The sequence below is a fragment of the Falco biarmicus genome, chromosome Z (genome assembly GCF_023638135.1).
Source record: "Falco biarmicus isolate bFalBia1 chromosome Z, bFalBia1.pri, whole genome shotgun sequence".
NCBI lineage: Eukaryota > Metazoa > Chordata > Aves > Falconiformes > Falconidae > Falco > Falco biarmicus.
Window position 1 is genome coordinate 49,003,101 of NC_079311.1, and position 23,758 is coordinate 49,026,858.

Genomic DNA, 23,758 nt, shown 5'->3' on the forward strand with positions numbered 1-23,758 from the left:
CTAATACTGGATGAATTGGTGAACACTGTTGCAGAGTGTGATGAATGCATTACCATTTTTCCTGTCATTTGATTATGAATATTTCAGGATATGTGTATTAAATCTTATGCCTGAGAATACAATTCCACAATTATAAAACCAAGACTGTAAACCGTTTTCATTCTGAAGGATGAAAGCCTGTTTTACAATGTATAATAACAAGACTGCTGCTGAGGGTAGCAAATATGCATCTATTTGCTTATGGCAGAAAGGCTAGGATTATTGCTTGTAATGTTAGCACATGACACCCAAGACAAAAAATTAAGAAATATGTTGTAAGCTAGTCTAAGGACCTTACCACTTCACCGAGTTAGAAGCAAAATAGCTGGCATGCAAAATGGCAACCTCCAAAGAATATTAGCTAAAACTTTCCATCTAATTTAGTTTTGTTAGGTCATGAACTTGCCTGCTATGATCAGCACATACATTTGTCTTTGAGCAGGTTCTGAATGAAAGTGGAAAGAATGACAGAGTAACAAGTGCTTGTGGAGAACATCCAGCCAGTAGTGTCCAGCAGTAGTAACAAGTAGTAAGTGGAGCAGAGATGGCCACTGAGTGGTGTGGCTGATGGATTTTGCAGCCGGTGAAACAGTGCAAACCTGTGAAAATAAAAACAGGCTAGAGGAACCCATGTATTTTATCCTTTATTTTCAGGAATGAAAACTCCTTTGAACAGAGAAGACATTTTCAAATATTGATAGCATAACACCGGTACCAGGTGTTGCTGAAGTAGAAGAAGTTTCTGTGATTTATATTGTTTTAATAAAGCTGAAACAGAAAATTGCCTTATGGAGAATGATTTCTTCAGCCTTCTTTATGTCACTAAGAAGGCTTCATGCTGAGCATTTAGTTTGGAGACAAATCAAAATGCTGATGCTTTATTTGGTTACCTTAATAGCTTAATAGGCTTTATGGATTATTACTCTCACAAGTCTTTTTGAGCTTACAAAATCCTAATGTATTTGTTCTTAGAAATTATGAGCTCAGTCCCAAAAACTCTTACTTGCATGAGCCCCTCAGTGAGTTGCCTAATTTAGCGCCATTGATCTTTAAGGTTCTGCATGACCACTAGCCTGTGCTTGCAAAAATACTGTAGAGGCCAAGTAAATGCAAGAAATTCCCAAGGGGAGCCAGTTACTTTGTAAAGCTATCATGTTCCACTCCACTTCATCCCTTCCCAAGGATTTTTAACCCATTTGCATTCATGCTAACCAAAACCCAAATGGATTTTGTTTGGTAGATGTTATTTGAAACCATATTTATTCAAAAACTGTATTGATGATAAATAGGCGTTCCCACCTAAAGCAGGCACCATGCAGGAGTTACTTCTGCTGTTGGAGTGTCAGGCTACAAAGTCTATTCAGCTGCTTTTGAATTTAGAAAACCAGCCCCTCACAGGCAGGCAGGAATCTACTCAAAAGATAAATCTCCCCTAGTTTGCCATAGCTTTCTCAGGGATTAAGTTACACTGCTTCTATCCCCTAAACCTGCCGGCTGCCTGACCTTTTGGTATTGCAAGATTTTCTAGCCTTGCTTTTTGTTTTGTCATGTGACGTTGATCTTTTCATATTAGACCAAGTCTCCTTGACCATTAAGCTGACACTTAGTTTGTCTTCATGCTGTCATCCATGGTCCAAAATTGATGTTGATGGGAGTTTTGCCATATGACTACATTTCTGTCTGGAACTAATACAGTTGTAGCCCTGAAAACATCTGCGGAGTTATTTGAAAAGGTGTAATGAAGAGTTACTTACGAAAACTATGCACAGCCTGATTCCTAGTGTCCAGGGCTCTCTTGTTGATGGGCCACATTGGTTTTTTTTAACACTGACAACTGTCTGTTATTTGGATATTTCAACAGGCTTTTCCTCCAGATGTTACTTGCCTTCAGTGGTGTAGTTCAGGGAAGAGATAATGATGAACTACCACTGAGATTTTCTGGCTCAAGTAGCATAAATGTGTACATTTGGAATGAACAGGCAGTAGTGATAATTGCATCTCTCAATGACACTTACTCAAAACTGAGCCTATTTAATCTGCAGCAGATGAATTCACCCCTGTCAGCATTTTCTTCAATAGTCCTGTCAGTCTCTTGCAAAGTGAGATTTGCACTGCATGGCATTTTCCACTCTGGTTCTTCCAGATATTTCTGACCACAGCAAAGGTCATATGTAACTTTTAGTCTTGAGGTCATTGATAGACCTTAAAGAAAAACTGGCAGTTTGAAAGAAAAATGCAAGACAAGATGCTAAATGTTAGTGGTATAGACCTTAGCAACAGGGGAGGGGGAAAAAAAGAGAAAAAAAAGGAAGAAAAAAAGAAGAAAAAAACCCAGAGACAGCAAGACTAATTCAGAAAGTGTTGAGGAAAAAAACCCCACAATCCTTATTCTAAGAATATCAGTATGAAAACCAGACTAGAACGAGACAGAATCCTCAATTAAACCTTTTTTGCAGAAGATTCTGAAACCTTCTTCATTAAGTGTGTGGAATGGGATGATTTCTGTTTAACATCCTAAAATTGTTATCTTTAAAGGGTTTTAAAAAGTCATAGAAAATGTTCAATTTTGTTCATTTGCAAGAGTGAGTCACCTACTACTCACAGCTGAAGTTTCTCTAAGAATAATGTAAGAAACAGCAGCTATTAAGAAGCCAATACTTTCTACCTGTGGCTTTTTTAAGAAACCCTTGATCTTGGTGCAGTCATTGCTGAAATTTTTTTCTGATACCTTGGGGAATATAAATGCAAAAATATGGTATATGATGTATAAGAAGAAGGTTTGCTTCTCACCATGTGCTAGACTAGCTCTTGCATATGACCACACCCCCACTCTCAACCTTTTAATGCAGAAATGAAACTTGCTTGCTTTAACTTGTTTAAATCCCAGTAAGTGGTTTATGCCAGTTTATGTTTACAAGGTTGTCTTCACAAGGATAAAGCAGCAAAAAATATAATTTTATAAATGAAACTGAGATTCATCTTCATGGTTTCGTTTCCTCCTGAAATCAGAAAAATTTGTAGGTATTAGACACTAGACATTAGTTTGCATAAGTGATAAATTAGGCAGATTTAGAGGAGGGAAGTGACCTAGCAGATGAAACAGTTTTTGTTGTCAGCAAAAAGCAACTCATAGAATTTAGATCACAGAGCCAGATTTCTCTTCAACTAATGAAAGAATGGAGAAAATAAATTAGGAAAAATTTAATGTATTTTTTCTAAAGAAGTCAGGCATACACACGTCACAATAAACTCTGAGGTCCTAAATGACAAAAAAAAAGTGCAGAGGTGATTCTAATCCTCATTTCTATATAGGAGTTCATATTACAAGAGATGAAAGGCCTGAAATAATTAAACAAAATAGTGCTTTAATTCCCAGTCGGAATAATTACATGAGAATTGAAAGATTTGCTGCAAAAGCTTTAAATCACTCTGTTTCAGTTCAGTAGCAAGCAGAGTATTATTATAGGAAATTCATAATGCAGTGATGACAGTGAATAAATTTGTCTTTCTGAATAAATTTTTCTTTCTAAATAAATTTTACGGAAGTTGAATCCAAATTGCCACATCAGACTTTCACAACTCAATGTGCAACCTGACTTTTTGCAGAAATTGTGATTCAATGATTGGGTTTTGTTTGTTTGGAACATTGCTACTTACAGTTTGTTGTTTTGATTTATTTGTCTTTAGGTATAAGAGATGCTGTGTCTTTCTATTACAAGTTTTTTCATTGTACTTTCATCAGAGACATATAAAAGTCCCTTTGCTAGGTATTCTTTCATGGTCCAGGGAGTCATAGTTAACTTGCTCCACAAATGTTTCATTGTCACTGTGATTTCTATACAGAAAGATGTAGTCTTGTATCTCAGGATTAATTTTCCGTGTCAAGTCATGGTTGGAAAGATTTACACAGGAGTCTGCATTTCTCTGGAAGGTTTCTGTCCCATGCTTCCGAGAGCTAAGTAACAACAAAATCAGCACCTCCCCCTGCCCCAGAAATCAATGGTTAGAATTCAGTCTGCCCCCTGCGTCTGTGGCTGCTTCTTGGGCAAAAGAGAAAGGCTTTGTAAGACAGAATTTTTAGGCTGTCAGTGTATGTCCTTATTTAACAAAAGGATAGATAAGAGAAAAGCACCCCTGCTTCTTTGGGTAGAAAACTTTTTTTCAAGCTCACGAAAATGTGTTCTTTATGTATTTTGGCAGCATTCTTTTTTTAGTTTTGTATCGCATGACTGATTTTCATCCGAGATACCTCTTCATTCTCTGTGGTCTAAACCAAAGGATGAGCCTTTTCTGTATTAATGCAATTGCAAATAAGGCTAGTACAGTCATGTTAACTAAGTTACTTCCGTCAGAGGAATGTATATATGTAGCTCTTCCAGAGGATGGTAGGAGTCTGAAGAGCAGTTTCTCCAACTTGTGCTGGCTTTTAGGTCCAAGGACTTTGGTGAAATGACCAGTTTGTCCCCATGCAAATCTCTACTTTGCTTTTGTCCAGCTGTGCTCAGAAGATTGCTCGGCATTGGCCATGTTGCAATAGATCCTGTTAGTACACCAATATCTGCTGTCCCCCAGGTTGATTCTGCAGTCCTTGTTTCACAGACGGCACTATTAATCCAGAAGCAGCTCCTCTTTATTCCCAACCTGCATGAGCTTTCAGCTAGAAATGAGACATGAAAAAGTTTGCATCCTGTTATTGTTACTGCTTTGCCATCCTTTAATGAGCTTGGTGACTAGCTTATAATCTTGTCCTTGCTTGCCCGTGACTGAATGCAGTGGAGGCCAGGAGTGAAAGCAGTGAGGGCTGTGGAGGGTGGCTGAGCCGTAGCGTGACTGCTCTGGTGTTGTATAAAGCTGCTCTGGGTGATGGATGCTAAGGCGAGTGGGCAGGCAGTCTTTCAGCTGGAAGAAACAGTGGCACAACTCACCATATTTTACCATAGCATTAAGAAAACAATTTTAAGCATGGGGTTTTGTGGTGGTGTTTTGTTTTTTTTAAAGGCTACTGCTGTGAGAGCTGACTGTCATAGGTGGGTCATGAAGTTACTTAAATACTTTTTCCAAAAATATTCTGGCAATTGATACTGTTGGAGCAGTTGAACTCTGTGGATCCCCGGCCCAGTGTGATCTTGCTCATCAGAGTAAGCAACCTGAACTAGAGCCCCCAGCCTTCTCAGCTTTGGTCACTGCAGTGTTGCAGTATGTTGCAGGGATTATGTGACTTTAAACTCCACCAAGTTCTCAACACGTTTGCATCTGGCTGTGTGCTGGGTAAGTCTCCAGGCTGAGCTGGCAAAGTCCTGACCATCTGCAAGGTGGAGGAAGAGCCTGGCTGTGTGACTGGAAAAGCCCCTGTTGGGCAAGGTCTGGGCAAAGGTGTGAGTAGGAGCACCTGCCGATGAACTCACATCAAACCACAGCTTAATAAGTAGGTGGTAACATCCAGAGAGAGGGACTTTTTATTCAGTAGCATATGATCGTGATTCTTACAGCTGCAAATGTCATAGGATGTATTAGCCAGTAAGCCTCTGAGGGTAGAAAACATTCATATTGCAAAATTAATCATTTATTTTCACTGTATTTTGCTTTACATGCAACAAATTATGATACTGACACCTTGCTTCAATGTGCTGTGGAGTAAGTATCACTTCTGTTCCTGCATGCTCGACCAGATCCTGCTCTCAATTTATGTAGTTTTATGCTAATCCCATGGAATTAATTCACAGTGGTGTGAAATCAGATTTTAGGCCTTTTTTTTTTTTTCTGTTTCTTTGATCTGTTGGAGGTTTTCCAGACCAGTGTCCCCTGTACTTGTTATTTCTTTCTATTAGGATCATGATTTTACCTGACATTAATTTTTGTCATGTAGTTGCTAAATCTCTATGAACCAGAATGAAAATATTTTGATAATTGAAATTTAACTGGAATGTTGAAAAGCGTGAACGGTTTGAGAGGAGATTTCTCTGTATGTAAGGGAGTTCGGTTTAGAAATGAGACACAGTTAAGAGGAGTGGACAATAACAGTCCTAATGATTCTTTCCCATTCAATAAGCACAGTTTTGAATTAAGAGGGGGAAAAAAACACTCTTCAAGTATTGCTGTAGACATCCACAGAGAGACTGCAGGAATACTGTTTATGAAGCATATTGAAAATGTATATGCACAGAGATATCTACAGTTGTAAAATCTCCAGTTAAGCAAACATGAGGCAGACAGACTAAGGGAGTTTTAATCTGTGTTTCTTCTTATTTTGGCCCCACAGTGTTTTACAAGTGTAAAGATGACATTTCAAGAATCAAATACATTGGTTCTCCCTGACTCTCTCGGTCAGCATTGTAAGCACAAAAGCTAGTTAAGAGAAAAGACCATGCATAGAACACAATATGATAAAAAGTGGCTTAAATTCATAAAGTCCTGACTCGAGCCTCATAAACTCCTACATGAGAGAACCATGTTTTTTGTCAATTTAGCTTGATAGAGACTGCAGTTTCCTGAAGTTCAAGTGAATATTTTGAAAAGAATCATATGTGAATTGTTTACTGAAGTTTTTACATGCTTGCAAAATGATTGCAGAGTCATGCTGAAACAGAAATGTGTAGATTCATAGCAATGGGAATTTTCTGTAGAACCAAAATCTAGTTTATGGATTAATTCCAGGCAGCTTAAGACTGCAAAGTGCATAATGATTTCTGGCTTACCTTACCTTACCTTACAATTTTCTTTATATGACTAATTTGGTTGTATTAAAGGTTTATCCTAGGGAACTAGGTTTTTCCCTCTTTGACACACCAGATTTTTGTAGTTCTGGCAGCGTGTGCACTAACTGAAAACAGGAATTTGTTACTGGGATGACATTAAAGCCAAAACATGCCAACCTGGAATGTAGCCACAGGAACTGGCGTTTGGCTATTAAATAATCAGCAAGTATTTATACTGAGGCTCAGGAGTTGTTCTTGTTTGCTTTAATGGAATTCAGCACCCAGTGTATTTCATTATGAGGGCTGGGCTTAAGTCGAAGCCTTCTATTCATATCCCCTCTGTCAAAGTGACTTCACTTACTGCAAGGGTATAGGTTTTTGTTAAAAGTCTTCCGCTATCTTTCCATTTCTTGTACATTTTACACTGAAGAACGCTTAGTTGAGCACACAGTATTGAAACCAGTGGGGTGTAACAGCCCTCTCCTTGGTAAATGCAGATAGTTATGATTGCACTTAATGAAAGCAGATAGCTGAAACAGTAGGAGCATCCATCTCAGAAAAAGAAGCGTGCCAGTCCCTGGAACAGAGGTGTTCATGGTGGACTGGGTTTCCATGGGCATTGTGTGATGTGCCTGCTGAAGAAATAGGAGGGGGAAAAGGCAGCAGGGAAGTCTAAGGCATGAAAGAAGCATGGAGAAAAATAATCAGAGAAAAAGGTAGAGGCAGACAGCATTTGGAGAGCAAATGTTGGCTAAAAGGAGGCTTATAGCTGGGGATAATGGCATGGTCTCCTGCTTTTGATTCCTGAAATGCTTACAGAAACCCAACTCAAGGTTTTTTTGTAGCAGACTGGGATTGTATAAAAGATGGATGGAGTTACTGTGAGTTTCTAATTGAGAGGCCTTGCATATTGTTAATTTGGGTGGTGTCCAAAATAACGTATCTCAGCAAAAGTCTCTGAGAAATCTCATGATTTGCAGTGAAGCTCACCTGGCAGGTTGGAGATATAGGCATGCTTTTGTCCTAGGCTGTAAATGGGAAAGAGAGGTAGAAGGCAACTATGAGCCTGAGCTAGGGCTGCTAGCTTGTTAGGCTGCCACCCTCACTACTTCACCATGAGCTCTGCCATGCTTTCTTGTAGCTATGATCTCCTACTATGCCCTTTCATGATTTAGTCCTCGCTAACTCCAAAGCATCTGTTTCCCTGGTGCCTTATTCTTTTTGATCACAGTGGGAATTCTCCTTGGAGATGTAGGTTTACCTTAGTATTAGGAAGCTGTTCTAGAAGGACCGGGCTTTGCAAAGGAGAGGAACAGAGCCACTGCTTCTGCCTTACATGTGGCAAAGGGTTACCTGCAGCTACCTGGTTCATAGCTGCAGAGGCAAATCAATAGTATGAAAAGTAGTGTGAAACAGCAGACTGATGCAGGAAGGTGAGCATAAAACGTGTAGGACATAATTCTCTTAAAGATGTGTCCAAGCACTGAGCCAAAATAAGGTAGGTCTGATTTAAGTTCTTAATGTTGTAACTCTGCATTTAGAAACAGTGCCTGCTGTTGAGGTCTTTCTGCCTCAGTGTCATTTCTTGCCTCCAAAGGAGTTAAAAGTAACCTGGCACAGATCACATGCCTGGTGGTCTCCAGAATCCCAGCATACTCTTGATTTCAGAGCCACATATCTTCTCTTTCATCTTAATGCAAAGCAGAACATTGTAGAAAAATAGTTAAAAGGCAGCAGGCATCAGGGTAAGACAGAATCTGATGTGGTCCTGTTTTAGTTCAACTAATGTGGAGAAAATAATGTGTTTTGCTTTATAGTTACAGGTTTGGAAATTTCAGACTTTTCTGTCCACAGCTCTGTCAGGCTCACTGGCAGTACAGTGCTGGAGCCTTATCTGCAGGTTGTTATGTAAAATGTCTTTTCTGTTTCTTAACAGTTTTTCTCCCTAACGTTTCTTACACCCTTGCCAGGTACAAGAAAAACCCTTAGATGGCATTTGCGTGTTTTAGGTGATCAGAAACAGCTAGGAGGCTGTGGTGAAAATAGCTAAAAATGGTTATCTGAAGGATGAATATGGATGCAGATAGTATTCAATGTCAGTTCTAAAGACAATGAGCCTGAATACTGTTGAGTCAAATATGCAAAATTAAGGTATTTGCTTTTAGTAATATTTTTCTTTGCCTCAGACTTAATGTCTAGTTTCCCATTATAAAAATGAGGAAGTGTAATATAATCCAGTGAATGGGTGAATAAAAAATAAAAGCAACATATTTTCATTGGTTTTCCTTTCATAGTGCTGAAGAATCAGTCTAATATCCTACTGGATGTAAAAAGTAGGAGTGTTTCGTGTGCTTTCATTGCATTGATTCTCATATAAACTTACGATCCTGTAGTCTCAGACCTGTTAGAGACATAAATAGTCAAGAAAAAGAAAATCTTTGATGTTTGTTCCCTAACAGAACATTGCAAGAGGTACACTTCGTTCCTTTACCTATAGCTGTTGGAGGTGCTGCTCTCAGAAAAGTCCAGCTTTGTAGTTTATTGCAATGAACATGCATGTTGTGCTCAGTAGAAGATGCAAAACCTGAAAAGCACAGTTAATTGCTGAAGAGAACGCAGTTGTATCCAGTAACCTGCCCCTAAAGCAATCAGCCCTCTTCATCAGAACAAGGTTTACAGTGTCTTTATTCCTAGTTTACAGAAAGGGAAATGGAGGAATGGAAGCCAGTTGCTAGATTCTGCCTATTGGACTGCTGTAAAACTGACACCCAGAGTCCTGCCACCTAGAGCTGGCAATGTCCTCCCAGTGAATGAGGATTTTATGTTTTGAAGCACGGTTATTTAAACATTTGTACCTTAAGCATCGTCCTGTTTTGGTGATGCTTTCCCTTCTCCCTGCTCCCTCTTTTTTTAAAATCCGTGAAGTAAATCACTTTAAATGTTATTACTGTTTCATGGAAAAGGTAGTCCCACAAGATAAATACAGCATGCCAGGGTTTTCCCTTTGTCTTATTTACGGGCCAACGTTCTGCCTTCTGTTCTCTGTCCCCTTCTGACAATGTGGGAAACATCAACTGTTAGCAATGGTCAGCTAGCTTTGTCCGTATCATTCAGTATTTTATATGCCCCTCTCCCATTTGATTGCATTCTTCTTGTGGCTGCTATCCTGAGAGCTAAATGGGGTGTGAGTTTGTGCCAGCTGAAAAAAGTCAGCATTGCTCCTGGGGACAAAAAGTCAGCTGAAGGGGAAAGGCAGCAGTGAAATAAGACAGAGAAGTGAGCAGAGCTTGGTGGAAAGGGGATGTGACGGGGCAGCTGAGGATGCACTGATTCAGCATTTCCTCCCTACAGGCTATGCAGGCTGGGTTTTCTCTGCAGCTGGAGCTGCCCATGTTCTTCAGGATCTCCAGGGTGCTGGAGGCAGAAAGTCAGTGAAACTGCAGCCTTTTTGCCCTTGTGATGAATCCTCTGCAATGTACAGCCAACTTACTGCAATGAGATTTATTCGTTGCAAGTCAGCATAGCATCAGCAAACATAAGATTTGTCAAACGCTTTCCTCTCTGGGAATTACAGTCTTCTTTTAAGGCAGACTCTAAAACCTCCATAATCTGTAGCAGATCCTTTGTGTATTTAGGTAAGCAGAAGTCCTAGGAAATCTTTTTTTTTCCTGTCTTCTTACTAAGCCATCCATGTCTGATTGAGTTGTAAGAAATTAAGAGAAGGCATCTTCTGCCAGTAGTCTCTATGGTACAGTTGGAGTTCAGCTGAAAACCTTCCCAGTCACCTGCCCAGATTTTGGAGCTTGTTTCATGGATGATTTTAATTCAGACATTTAAAAATTTTTGATAACTTAATCTTGCAACACTTACTAATGTATTCTCATGTAATATTATTGATGAAGTAGCAGGACATTAAACACTTTAATCCAGGTATTTTAAAGCTAGCCACAGAAATCCATACTGAAGTACTTAAACTGTCACTTGTGAACTAATGCTTTGTGTGCACAAGTATCTAATGACCTCAATAAGTACCTAGCTTTAGTTTTTGAGTTTGTGGTTTTTTAAAGGTTCTTTTGTCCCCTGGAAAGTTACAGACGTACAGAGCTGTGGTGCTAATTTTTGTAATTTAAAAAATAGCAAAAGATGACTTCATTGGCAAGTCTTGAAATAAGGATAAGAGGACAACTTAAAACTCCATAATTATTTCTGACACTAAGGTGATTAAAAACTCATCAAGTCTTTAAGCTTGAGCTATTACATTGCCATCTAAGCCAAAGATACCTGACTTTAAGCAAGTTCAGAGAAGGTAAAGATGCGGGGCAGACTGACTTTCTTACACATGTTGAATAACTAAGTATCATGATTGGGCCTACAGGCTAACTGGAGGGGTCCTGTTTCATATAACAGTATGCATAAAAATCTGGAATTAAATCAGTTGACCTAACATTAGCATGTAATTTAACAGCTGATAACCTTAAAACATCCATTTGCCATTGCTGGAGTCAGCTGAGATGCATCTCTTTTGAACATTTATGAGAATTCACTGTGTGTATGCACATTGGCTAATTGCATGAACAGAGTGACATAAGAGAGACAACTGATCTGAATGAACAAAGCCATTCCTTTTGGCCTAGGGCTACAAATTTCACACTAGGTAGGCGCCTGTAAATAAGCAGTTGTAAATGCAGCCATATAGTCCAATTTGATGGTCCAGCTCTATGTCTTTGAAAGTTCAAGCTCTAATCTAGTAAATTCTTTGTTTCGATGAGTAAAGCAAGATTACAACCTCGATTTAATTTTGGATATGGTTCTTGTGAATCATATTGATTTTGTTCAACAATACAGAAATCTGCTTCTTTAGGTAGAGCTCCCTGTTTTACTTTACTTCTAGGAAAGAGAAAGATGAAAGGAAGGAAGAAGGCAGGCAAGGAGAAAGGGATTTTTAGTTAGTGTTTCTACAGTGTGCTTATAAAGATTTTCCTTCTCTTTTTTAAGTAAGGTCCAAGGTTCTGTACTCAGTGTTAGCTCACAGTAATGTTCTACTAAGCAGTAATATGTAAGTTAAAATCCTTTACCATATGTAAGCTTAAATACAGAAATACTCCCCTACAGCTACCTGCAGCCTTTCTACATAATGAATATGTAGAGAGTGGCGTGATGGCATGCATCACCTTTAGTTAGTAAGCTGTACTGACCCCATCTGACAGAGCTTCTGTGGACTATGTGGTGATGGTCAACTTTTATTTCCATGGATATCTAGAAGAATTTTAGTTTAAGTATATTGAGACCGCTGGAGCTTGCACTTTTCAGATTCCTGCCAACCATATAAAGCCTAACCATCGAGTAGGCAAAGGTTATGACATGGGATTGTTTCAGGATGTTCACAGAAAGGAGGTCTAAGGGATTATGATTTGGTAAAATCCAAAGATGTACATATTAAGAGAACCAGATAAAATAATACTTTACTTCATTTTTTTGTTTCTTCAACTGAGCTCATTAGGTTTATTTCTGAAATCTGTCTAGCTGAGTTTGCTGCTTTGGATTTTAGTTATGCGTTAACCTAATTTACCATTTCAAATAAATTCAGTTTATTTAGTTTAATATATTTTTTTAGTTTTATCATTATTTTTTAGTTTTTATTTCGTTTATTCAGTTCTATTCCAAGTACATTACTAGCACTCCTGAGGATACTGATTTTTAGAAATTATCTAGACCCTTTTAAGTTAACTAGATTGACTTCAGTGGCTGCCTCTGAAATGCATACTGTTTTTCTGCAGTTCATCCGAACAAAAAACACACAGACCTTCAGCGTGTCTTGCAAAGATTAGAGAACCCTGTGCACCAAGAAAACTATCACCTGTAATTTGCCTCAGGACTGACAAGTAGTGACTCACTGACAGGTATAAAATTGCAGAGTCCAGATGCCACTTTTGAAAACAGAAAAAAAGAGAGAGTAGCTGAAGTCCTTCACTATAATAAAACATCTTGAGTCAATTTATCAAAACCCTGTCAGGGCTCATATTCTACAATTACTGCATTCAGCATCGCACTGCCAGCCAGCAAACATAATGAACTTTCTTTATTCCAGTAAAAGCTGATTTTTAAAAAAATAGCTTTTTTGTTATTATAGTTCAAAAAGATTTAGCAAGCAGGAAAGAGATGTGAACCCATACTGTAGAAAGGGTGTTGAAATCCAGTTACATTTTCCCCTGCTGTTATTTGACAGCCTGCTTTCCTCACATTAGGAGAAGGGGGTGGGCAGTCCAGTTTGCTAGTTGTTTCAGGCACTTGAACCTGTAACATGGAAACTTCAACTAGAGCAGCAACTTCTAGAGCTGCAGGCCATCAGCTCTCTGATTCTGGTTTTGGAATACACGATCTAATAGATAATTCAATTACGAACCATCTTTTATTTAACAAGGATATTCTGTATGAAATACTTAGAGCTTTTTACAGGTTCTTCTCCTCCTTTGACTGTCATGATGCACTTTATTTTTAAAAAAAGGCATGAGGAAATTTGCCATGTAGTTAGTGAGGCATCAACTCCTGCATGAGTTGCTTCAGGACCCTGTTTCTCAAGAACACGCATTCCCAGACAAGGCAAGGAAGATGTCAGGCTTAATTGCTGACGCACTTATGTCACTAAGGAAAAGAGATGTGTGAAAAGCATACCATAGACCATTTCTTCATAGCAAGTAGACTTTTTTTTTAATTATTCCTGAAATAAAATTGTTTTACGACTTTTAGCACAGGTGGAGCAATCTTGAATACATGATCACCAACAGAGACAGGAGGATGGACAAACTCTTGTGTACTGCCATGGCATACAGGGGAACCTACAAATATTTTGGTGAATTTTCTATAAAAATTAGTGAAATGTCTCATGATTAATCTTTTTGTAACTCTGATAAAAGCGTAATAAGGGATTGTGCCCCAGATACTTTTGAATAAAAGAGTATACTAGAATGCATTATTTTCATTTTGCAGAACTATAATAAACTCATGGATTTAAAGAAATTTTAACATGTAATTTCAAAAGCTAATTTTTTGGTACTAATTCCTTCAGAAATATACGTAATGCACAGATGACATAAGAACTTCCATCTCTTTCTGATCCTGAGGGAGCTAATATGCAATGGTTTCCGTGATTTAAAAGCAAACTTACCTTTACAGAAAATGTGTCTTTTCTTTAAAGAAATCACTGTTGGCTATGTCCAAAAATACAATATTCACTCCTGGTGCAAAGAAACACAACCATTTTAACCTTGGACCAGTTTTCAAGTGTTCTTTTAAATTAAAAGGTTGTATAAAATGTCTGAATACTAAATGCTTCTACAAGGGAAAGTGATACTTTCAAATACTTTGCCATGCAGTGTGTGATACCCAAATTATATAGCAATGAACGTGTTAATGCAAAACTCACTGTAAAAAATAGGAAAATAGTTTAATTTCCCATCCTAATGAGAACAAAATGACATCAAATACACAATGTAAACAGCAGCACCACAACTGAATTTTTCACTGCCATAGTTTAAAAGACTGTTTTAAAGTGATATTATTGTTAATCCAGGAGATAATCCAGGCATTATAAGTATTTAGTATCAACAAAATGTCAAACCTTTGTTTGCATTCCCGTTTTTAAAACTGTGGAGGGATTTCTGCATTAGAACTCCATCCATATTCCAGTCTTGAACATTTCTTCTAGGATGTAACTGGACTGGCAAGTTAAGCTGAGAAACAATTGCATTGCTAATCATGTGTGGAAAAAACAATTAGAAAAATCTGTTTCATGGTCTTACATCCCATTCTGTACTGATGAAGAATGAAATTATTTCAGATGTAGTTTTCACTTTTATTTCCTTAACGTATATCCAAAATGTATTTCATTATTCTTTCTCTTTATAACATAATTATCTTCTACAAATTAAATTATATGATACAAATTACATCTAGTTGTTTTTATATATTCATGCAGCTTCATCCCATTCCATTTCAAGTAAATGACAGTATTTCAAGTATGAACTACTTCTTTTGTTAGGAATGCCCTCATATTAAGCCTAGAGCCTGCTCAGTTTTTTTGAGGCATGCTGAATGCTCTCAGCTCCTCTTGGCCCTATGAAGAGTGACATCCTTTAGCCCTTTGCCAGGTTGAAATGACAAATTACTCAGATTTATCAATTATATATTCTCATGTCTTTCAGTATTAAAATTAAGAAACAAATATCCTATCTTCAAAAGTTCAAAGTCCCAAAATAATAATTTTTTAAACTTTTATTAAAGTTCCAATTCTGAACACTCATCCACATCTCACAAGCTTTACTACTGTAACTATAACCACTGATCTTTAGGACTTGACTGTCCTAAATCGCTTCTTGGAGACAAGAACATTTCCTGGCTTGAGCTTTTTGCTTCGTTGCAAATTTTGCTGTAAGGTAAATTTTCCCTCCTGTGAAGGTCCCTCAAAGTATCCATGAATAAATCATGGACTTGCAAGTGTGTGTGTGTGGATTTGTATCTGAAAGGTCGTGTATGTGTATACTATATATATCTATATTATACACATTATGCAAACATTTTATAAGATGCATCCACTGTTTTCATGTAAATTTAGAACACAGATTTTGTATATTTTTTTTTCTTTCCTTTTCTTTCTGCTGCATTAAAAGTTCTTTCCATTATGGTTGTCTTCAATAAAGGCGTAAAACTTTTTTTTGCTAATCACTTCTCACATGAGAGCAGTCTAATTTCAGAGGTGACAGATCATTCCTTTATCAGAACAAAGATCTTTTCTTTGCCTCTGTCTCATCTTCAGGTTAGAATTCACAGCTGGATGTGTGGATGTGTGTGTGCATGCACGTGCATGTACATTTTTGACAAAGACTTCAGTTCTGGATGTTCTTTCACTTACTATGGAACAGAAAGGATCTGCTCTGTAATCAGTGTTAGCTCATAACTCCTTGCCTTCCACTTAACCTTCAAGGTCAATTCACTAACTCAAAAGCCATGTCCTGAGAGTTGGTATTGGTATGTGTCCAAAAACTGGGTTTCACTGCACTGGGGAGGTTGTTCCTTAGAACAGCTGTGACATAGTTTTCTATGAAATGCACCAAATAAGAGCTTTGAGATGGAGGAAGTATTTATATGCCAGCTTGTGGGGAAGGGTTTGTGATCAAATAAGAATGGCTCTGAGGCAGCTGGAGTCTGCACTGTGTCCTATTTTACTTCATATCTGATGACTGGAGTTTCGTATTTTGTGTATTGTGGTGTTAATTTTCCTTCATCAGGATAAGCAGAATGACTAGAAAAATAGCACTACTGCATCACACAGCTTTCAAGATGTCATGGAAACATATTCCATTCCAAAAGTTCTGGGTTCATTTTTGTTCCCATTAAGTCTTATTAAATAAACAAGTAAAACTCAGGACTACAAAATGGATAAAATTTTTGCATTTGCTTGTTTTCAGTGTAAATTCTGTTCTGCCTCAAAAGTGTCTCGTGGTGATGTGTTCTGGTGCTGTTGTACTAGGGATAAGACACAGGAATCACAGATCATCTCCAGGATATGTCACTTACCTGAAATCGTTAATTGCCTTTAAAATCAATTTGGAGTCTCATTTTCCTTCACGGCAGAGCAGTACGTGCCATGGTACCTGCCCTTAACTAGAGCTGCCTGTTTGGGCTAAATGGCCGTTCGCATGCATTCAGTGGTTAAACTGAAACACATCCTCTTCATTGCCTTGCCTAGTCCCTTCCTGCAAAATACAAAAGTAATGTTACTCCTTTTTAGGCTTTTCATTGAACAGTTGGTCAATCCTGAGGATCGTACTGCTTTTAGGTTTTCAGTCCTCACTCTCTCAAACTGGTTGACACAGGGAGTTTGCCTCCCAGCATAATTTGTGTGAAGTGAACACTGTGATCTGCAGCTCAGCTGCTGTGTTCTAGGCCCTGAAATGACAACAGTTCCTGTCCAAGAAACTGACAAGAATGAAAGACTCTTGCAACATCACAGTGTGAATTTACTCCTAATTTATTTGATCACTAGGATCTTCAATTCAAGTGGTTCAAAAAGCTATCACAACAGCATATGTAGGATCAGACATCTGTGATGTTCTACTGCCTTTCCATTCTATGCATGCTCCATCTGACTCTTCTTTTTGTTCTGTTTCCCATTCACGCAGTCATCTAATGCTGGCGACAAGGATGACCAAACACTGACGGTAGGCAGCAATTAGTATGTGTCTGAGCATTTATTTCTCAGGAGGGTGGTGAGACAAGCCTTACTTTGGTTTGGTACACATCAGCATTTTTCTAAATTCTGGGATTTCTTTTCCTCTCCTATGCTGCTATAGAATTTAAATAATTTATTTCCAAAGGTAAAATGGTGAATTAATTTTCTTGTTCAGTTTCTATAATTTTTCATTTAATATTTATATGACACCAGAGATTAATCCATGTACCATGTATTATTTCAAAATACTATTTTCTTCAGGGTTGTTTTTTCCCTGTAATTGGATTTCAGGGTCTTATTAGTCAGCAGTCTGTTGGCTCTGATTATCCTTTTTATCGAAACAAGCAGAGAGCCATCCACAAAGCAGTCTCACTCTATGGGATATATTAAATGCATTGATGATTGTACTAGACAATGGCATGGGGGAAAGAACCTCATAGTATCTTTTAAATTCCTTTAGATTTCTTAAAAGCACATTGAAAGATGTTTGTATGTAAGCGCCATTGCTGTAGGTGTCTGCAGCGCCTTATCACACTCACAGTCTATTCTTGCAATCTATACTTAATGGATTGAACCAAAGCAAGGAGTGTGTTTCACTCTGACTGAGCTTTAGAATCTTACCATTAAACCAGGGTACTCTCTGCTTTTTTTTCTCCGTAATTTTTATAATATGCATGTTTGCAATGTACCAGGGCAATAAAAATTAGAACTTACTTCAGGGATGCAACCACAAGGTTCTCCAAAGAAAAAAAATATGAATTGCTCCTGATGCAAGTATGAAGTTTTTTTGTTCGTAACATTTTAAGAGTTTTCACAGAGAAAGATTCCTTTTTTTCTGTGCTCTTTTCATGACCCCTGGGAGACTAATGACTAATCTGATGGTCCATCCCCTCCAGAGAAATTGTCTAAATATATGGCAGTGTTTAATACAGCATATAGTTTAACATAATCTGCTATATGTGATGGTTGGAAATGTTTCACTGTGTAGTGAGATGTGAGATTAATTCATAGTGTTTCAGACCTGTCTCCACACAAATGACAAAAAAGAACTAAATTCTTTCCCTTATTTTTCCACCTAGACCAAACCACGGCTTCAGCGGGGAGGAAGCTCTGCATCTCTCCACAACAGTTTAATGAGGAACAGCATCTTCCAGCTCATGATTCACACACTTGACCCACTTGCTGAAGGTAGTCTTACTAATTAATTTGTTTGGTTTTCTGTTATAAAAGGAAATTAATATTTTCCTTTTCCTTTCTCCCCATGAAACCTATTTTTTGCATTTCTATTGCTTTCACCAGTCTTTTCTGAATGTGTCTGAATTTTCTGAGAGAGTTTTGCACTTTTATAGCATGGTATACATACTCAGACCAAGGCTTGCAACTTAGGAAATATGTTCATTGCGGTGCCAACTAAAACTGATCACTTGGATGATGCATATCATCACTTCGCCTCTGGCTTCAGCAACAATTTAAAAGTTACAAAAACTCTACCCTTTTGTACTTTTGTAAACATTTTTTGTTTGTTTTCTTTCCTGGTTTTGCTTTCAGTACATCAGAAGAAAAATCCAAAATAGTGGATAATTTGTCATATGGAATATGGAAAAGAATGAGACTGCTGGTATGACTTTGGGTGGTTTAACACTGATATTAGAAAAAATGCAACAAACATCCCTCTGTATTACATGCATGATAACAGTTTGTTTTATCCAAGTGTGGTATAATTATTTTTTCCTTTGAGAGGTTAGCAGGAAGACCATGATTGCTTTGGTCTGAGAATTTGGCAGGAAAACCCTGGTTGCTTTGCAGTTGTGGGGTGATTTGAATCTCAGCTTCTGGTAGACTTCCAAAAAAATTCCAGGCCAGGTGTTTATTTGGTGAATGTATGTCTGTAGGACTTTTCTTGCTGTAGTAATAAATGTCTTGAAAAATAGCACTTGTGAAGGAATTGCAAGGAACTAGAGACCTAAAGTATTACTGACAGTGGGACCTTCCAAACTTCAGTGGTCAAAAAGTATATGTAGCACTTCCTTGCATTTAAGTTCCTTTATGTTTCTCATTACATTGTGTACAGCTTTGTAAATTGCTTTGTATCTCTTGGACAAGGCAAATCTGGTTTTCCATTTCCCTCTTCAAAAGCTGAAGCTGATACTCATTTTGTCAACCCACAGGCAATTTTATCCCTTGGAATCTCCAAACTGCTATTTCTACTCTCATCATGATTCACATCACTTCTCTCTTCGGTTAATGCTGCACTATTCACTGCCAAAGTCTGTTGTGTGTTAAGAGTGGAGTCATCAACAGACCATGCCCAATCCATTCCCATTCAATGCTGAAAAAGGACATAATAAATTTATTGCAGTTATATGTTTGGCTTCCTTAGTTCGCATCACTATGGCAGGTATGCAGGCTTTCTAACTACTGCACCCAGGAAGTCTCATCTTTACCTACCCAGCAGCCAAGCTTTTCACTCTGCTAGAAGAAAAGATTTCCAGTCTCAATTTTTCACTTTTTAATGAAAAATTGTGATTTTTTTGTTACAATTCTTTGCACAAATATTGTCCCTTAAAGCAAAGCTCCTGGGCTGTGAGTGCATCTGTGTTGTCTCAAATAGTGCTAACACAAACAAAAATAACAATCATTTGAAGGAGTAAATAGACTTCATCAAATGTTTTTTTAAAAACAAGAAAGAACAGAAGCAGGTTGGGAAGAGCTTATTAGCAGAGACAGAACTTTTATGACAGATTGAAGACCACAGGAAAACTAGAAATGTTCACTGGAGTTCAATTTGGACTTAACAAAGATTCAGAAATACAGTCATCTCTCGGGTATTTTTCCATTGCTGAAGCTTATTTCACTTCTTTCCTAGATACGGCTTGTTCAGTGTTCAGACCTTTCCTCACTACTTTTGCCCTGTAGCAACCTTGTGCCATGCAGTGTGATCCATAGGCTTCCCCATTCATTACAGCACAGGAAAAAATAGTTTTGAAATATGAAATCCATCTTGGGAGACACAGAAGCCTAGCACTTTTGAAAATTAGCTATTATAATGAAGTTTATCAGGTAACTCAGTACTGTTCTTCATTATGCAGTAAAACACTTGAGATCAATGTGGATTGATAGAGATGGTTGCAATGGATAAATCTTACATAAATTACTCCAGTAAAATTTTCTTCAAGGTTTCTGACTCATAATACTTTACTGTTTGTTTGGGGTTTTTTCCTCTCCAGACTCTTATATTTGTCCTGGAATTAATATTCTTCAAAAAATGGAATATAAAATTATTGTGACCTTTAAATAAGTGCAAAGCAGTAACCACCTGTACATTTCATTAAAACTGACGCACTGAGTTAAGATTTACAAAGGAGAATAAAAAAAAAATCTACCTACATTTGCAGTAAATACTGTTTTTTAATGCACGACTTTCTTGAAAAGTGGCCAAAAAGACACTGGAAAATAGCGGATATACATGCAGACATCTAAGTTGGTGTTAATATCAAAGGAGCCAAGATTTCAAATTTCCACTGCCTTTATAAAATTCAGATTTTAATTAGTGAGAGCATGAAAATGTCAATATAGGAGTGCAATTCAATACATATATTTGCATGTGGAACTCTGGTTTTAGATTTTTAGAAATACGTCCAGATGTGTAGGAGAAATGTGAAAAAAATCCACCCACTTTTCTGTCACACATTATGGTCATTAACCTTTTCTGAGGCACCACCTCATTTGTAGGCAGACGTAGCTTGCAAGATCTTTTGTGCTGCAGGCAGTTTGGAAGGCAGACACAGGGAGTATTAAGTGTCTCCACGGAACACTGATATTGTTTCCTGAGATTTTGAGGTTTTAAATGTATGTATTCGTTATCCTGTATTCATATAATTCTGCAAACCTCCACAAAAGAAAAGCTGTTTTAGTTTGATGTAAACACTGTGGCTAGCCAAGGTAGGTAATACTAGTTAATAAATTTGGATGGCATTGTACTTGAATCTTACATTCAATTCAGAAATAGGTGTGATAACAGATAGGGATACCTGCTGTATACAGTATTGATTATCTATTTGGCTTTTGGCTCTGTATGAATTTTGCCTACCAAACCTTTACCACATTCTTTTGTTTTAATCTTCCTGTTTATAACGAACATCCGTCAACTGGTGCATCATGTGTACTTTCACAGACCTGTACCATGCTAGCTAAGTAATTTTTTAAGCTGAGAGCATTTCATTGTTAAGCGTTCAAAGAAGGGGTAGTGTTTGTCAGAAGCATCTGAGAAGTGCAGTCCTTTGCTCTATAAACCCATCATTTGTGTGAATGTAGAAATGTAAAGGATTACCTGGTGCCTTCTCTGGCCCACATGGCTTTCTCCACATGCCCTTTCCTACTACAAAAAAAACCCAGACATAATAAAGAAATAAACAAGTCATTCTTGTTAGTTTTGAGTTTTGTGTAAGCATAGGGAGTTAGCTCCCTTGCACTCATGTAATGGAAGATTATGGACCTGGTGCATGACCTGTGAGGCCAAGGATTTCTTCCAAATCATTTAATGCAAGTGTAGATCAGACTCAAAGAAACAGCAGAAAGAGGTTCTGAGCATTTTTCTGTCCCGTTTTAGTCAGCTTAGATACCCTCAATATTACAGCCAGCTGATGACTTAGATCAGTAGGTCAGAAACACGGCATCATTAGCTGTATTTGTTGTATTTGCAGCAAAAGAGCAGTGTATGAGAACATTACAAAGTGCCATTCACAAAGGAAAAGAGTTCAAAAGGCGTGTATTAAAGCTGACACCTGCACAGGTACTCTGCCCCCCCCGCACTTGGGCATACTCTCACATTCCCCTCACATTTCCTCTTTCCCCATTTTGCTACTATTTACTTCCTTTGCCTTTCCTTGTACTGCACCTCATTCATCTGTGCCCTCTTTCTTTCAGCATCTTCATGTAAGATGGCTCCCTCAGTGCTTGCTGTCCTTCTGGACTGCTGGGTCCATCAGTCAAAGTGCTTCCCAAGCAGACCCCAGCAGTTCTGCAGCTGGCACAGCCTGGTGAACTGGGTTTTCGGTCTCTGGAAAGGCGCTCACAAGGTCTGGGAGCTCTGTGCTTGGCTCTTCATAGCTTCCCGACCAAATGTTGCCATTTGAAGTAAAATTTGTAATCGTTGCACTGCTACTGGAAGATGCAGCTTTTCTTTCACTTTACAATGACAAAGTTCATGGTTAAATTATCTTGAATAATTGCAGGGCAAAATGGGGGTATGAAAATGCGCACTACTGTGTCCTTTGGACTTGTGTGGGCTTTGAGAGGCTGACAGAAAAGAAGTTCCATCTAAGCCATGATAGCATAAGCAGTATAGAATGCATAAACAGGCTGTGTGACTATTAAAGGTCAGCTTGACCTATACAGTGTTATTGTTACATTAACATGCAGTGTATTTATAGAAATCCAGCTCATCATATTTACTCTTGAATAATTCATTTGTGAAGTCAGAACCAACCTCTACTTTAATTGAGAGCCTCTTAAAAATGCACTTGATTCTAAGTAGAAAAATATGAAATGAGAGAGAAATGACCTGAAGAAGTTTTTACTTTCCACAAAATGTAGATAAACAGAGCAATCCTGATATGCAATTACACACTTGTGAACCTGTCCTTCCTTTTCCCTTTCCAACAAAAGTGGTTCTGCCATGGCCTGTGCCTGTCTTGTGAAATCCAGCTTGTAAACTCTGAAATCAGTGGGCTTGCAAAGTGTTCAGCCCACCTCTGACAGATGAGTAACATCTGAGGTCAGTGGGAATTGCTGGACATTTGGCACTTTGCATTCAGGCAGGTGTGTGGCCATGCTGTGGATTTAACAGTCTCAGACACGGGAGGCTTCTCCTCTTCAAAATCTTTGTCTCAGCCTAAAGCTTCTAAGAAGATCAAAAAGTTCAGCCACTCTTAACAGCTGAATGTGTGAGGTATCCGTTAATGGGACATGAAATTTACATTGCAGTTGAAACCCCATCGTTCATTAAAAATACAATTATCTTACTTAGGTTTTTGTTTGTTATTATCTTATTACAGAAATAATGACCTTGGTACAGATCATTTTCTGAGGATTAAGATTAATGTCTGCCTGTGCATCAGGCTGTCATCAACTCCCAGCCAGTCATTAATCTCCAGGAAATCCTGTGCCATATTTGCATCTGCTTAAGTGCTGGTCTGCCAATCCCTTAGTCACCGAGTAGTGATCTGGACTGTTTATAACGGCATTACCCATATGAATAAGGATGACATTAGCACACCTACTGTGTTGGTCAGGCCCCAGTCCAAAATGCAAGCAACCTGAATGTAAATCTTAGCAATCATTGATTATTAGTCGCTTTTTTTTTCCTTCTGAGTCCTGTACCTCCAACAACATTGTCCTTGTTTTGAGATGAACATTCCTGGGTTATGAAAGTGTAGGATTTGCAAAGATCCTTTACATTTTTTAGTAGAAGAGAGTTGTTGTTCTTCAGTCGGAGCCGGGAAAGGAAAATAATGGCAAGTATCTTGCCATGAATAATAAGCCTACCTTCTCCCTGCAAGCTGCAGGCTGCTTTGAAGAGTAATTCCTTCAGGATTGTGGAGGCAGGTTTTCCTCTCTGCAGGCTCCTACTGGTACTCTGTTGTAAAGGGAAGATAAAAGTGGTGAAGTGAGGATTCAGAGCACCAGTGCAACTTGAGGGTACCTTGCTTTTCTTGCACAGCTTTAGCATGGTGCAGGAAGAATGAGATCTTTTCCTTATCATGCCACCCCTTTTCTGTCTGCTGATAAGCTGCCA

At 38.2% G+C, this 23,758-nt stretch overlaps 1 protein-coding gene across 5 annotated transcripts in view; it reads left to right on the top strand.

The window, feature by feature from the left end:
* SLC24A2 (solute carrier family 24 member 2) overlaps nucleotides 1-23,758 on the top strand; it is a 111,258-nt gene that overhangs the window by 44,319 nt on the left and 43,181 nt on the right. For 3 of the 5 annotated variants that reach the window (XM_056325182.1, XM_056325181.1, XM_056325184.1), the window contains exons 3-4: nucleotides 16,913-16,951; nucleotides 18,042-18,150. In XM_056325182.1, the coding sequence (XP_056181157.1) occupies nucleotides 16,913-16,951; nucleotides 18,042-18,150 (148 nt within the window). The remainder of the gene's footprint in view (nucleotides 1-16,912; nucleotides 16,952-18,041; nucleotides 18,151-23,758) is intronic. The other 2 variants (XM_056325183.1, XM_056325185.1) reach the window with 1 other exon arrangement.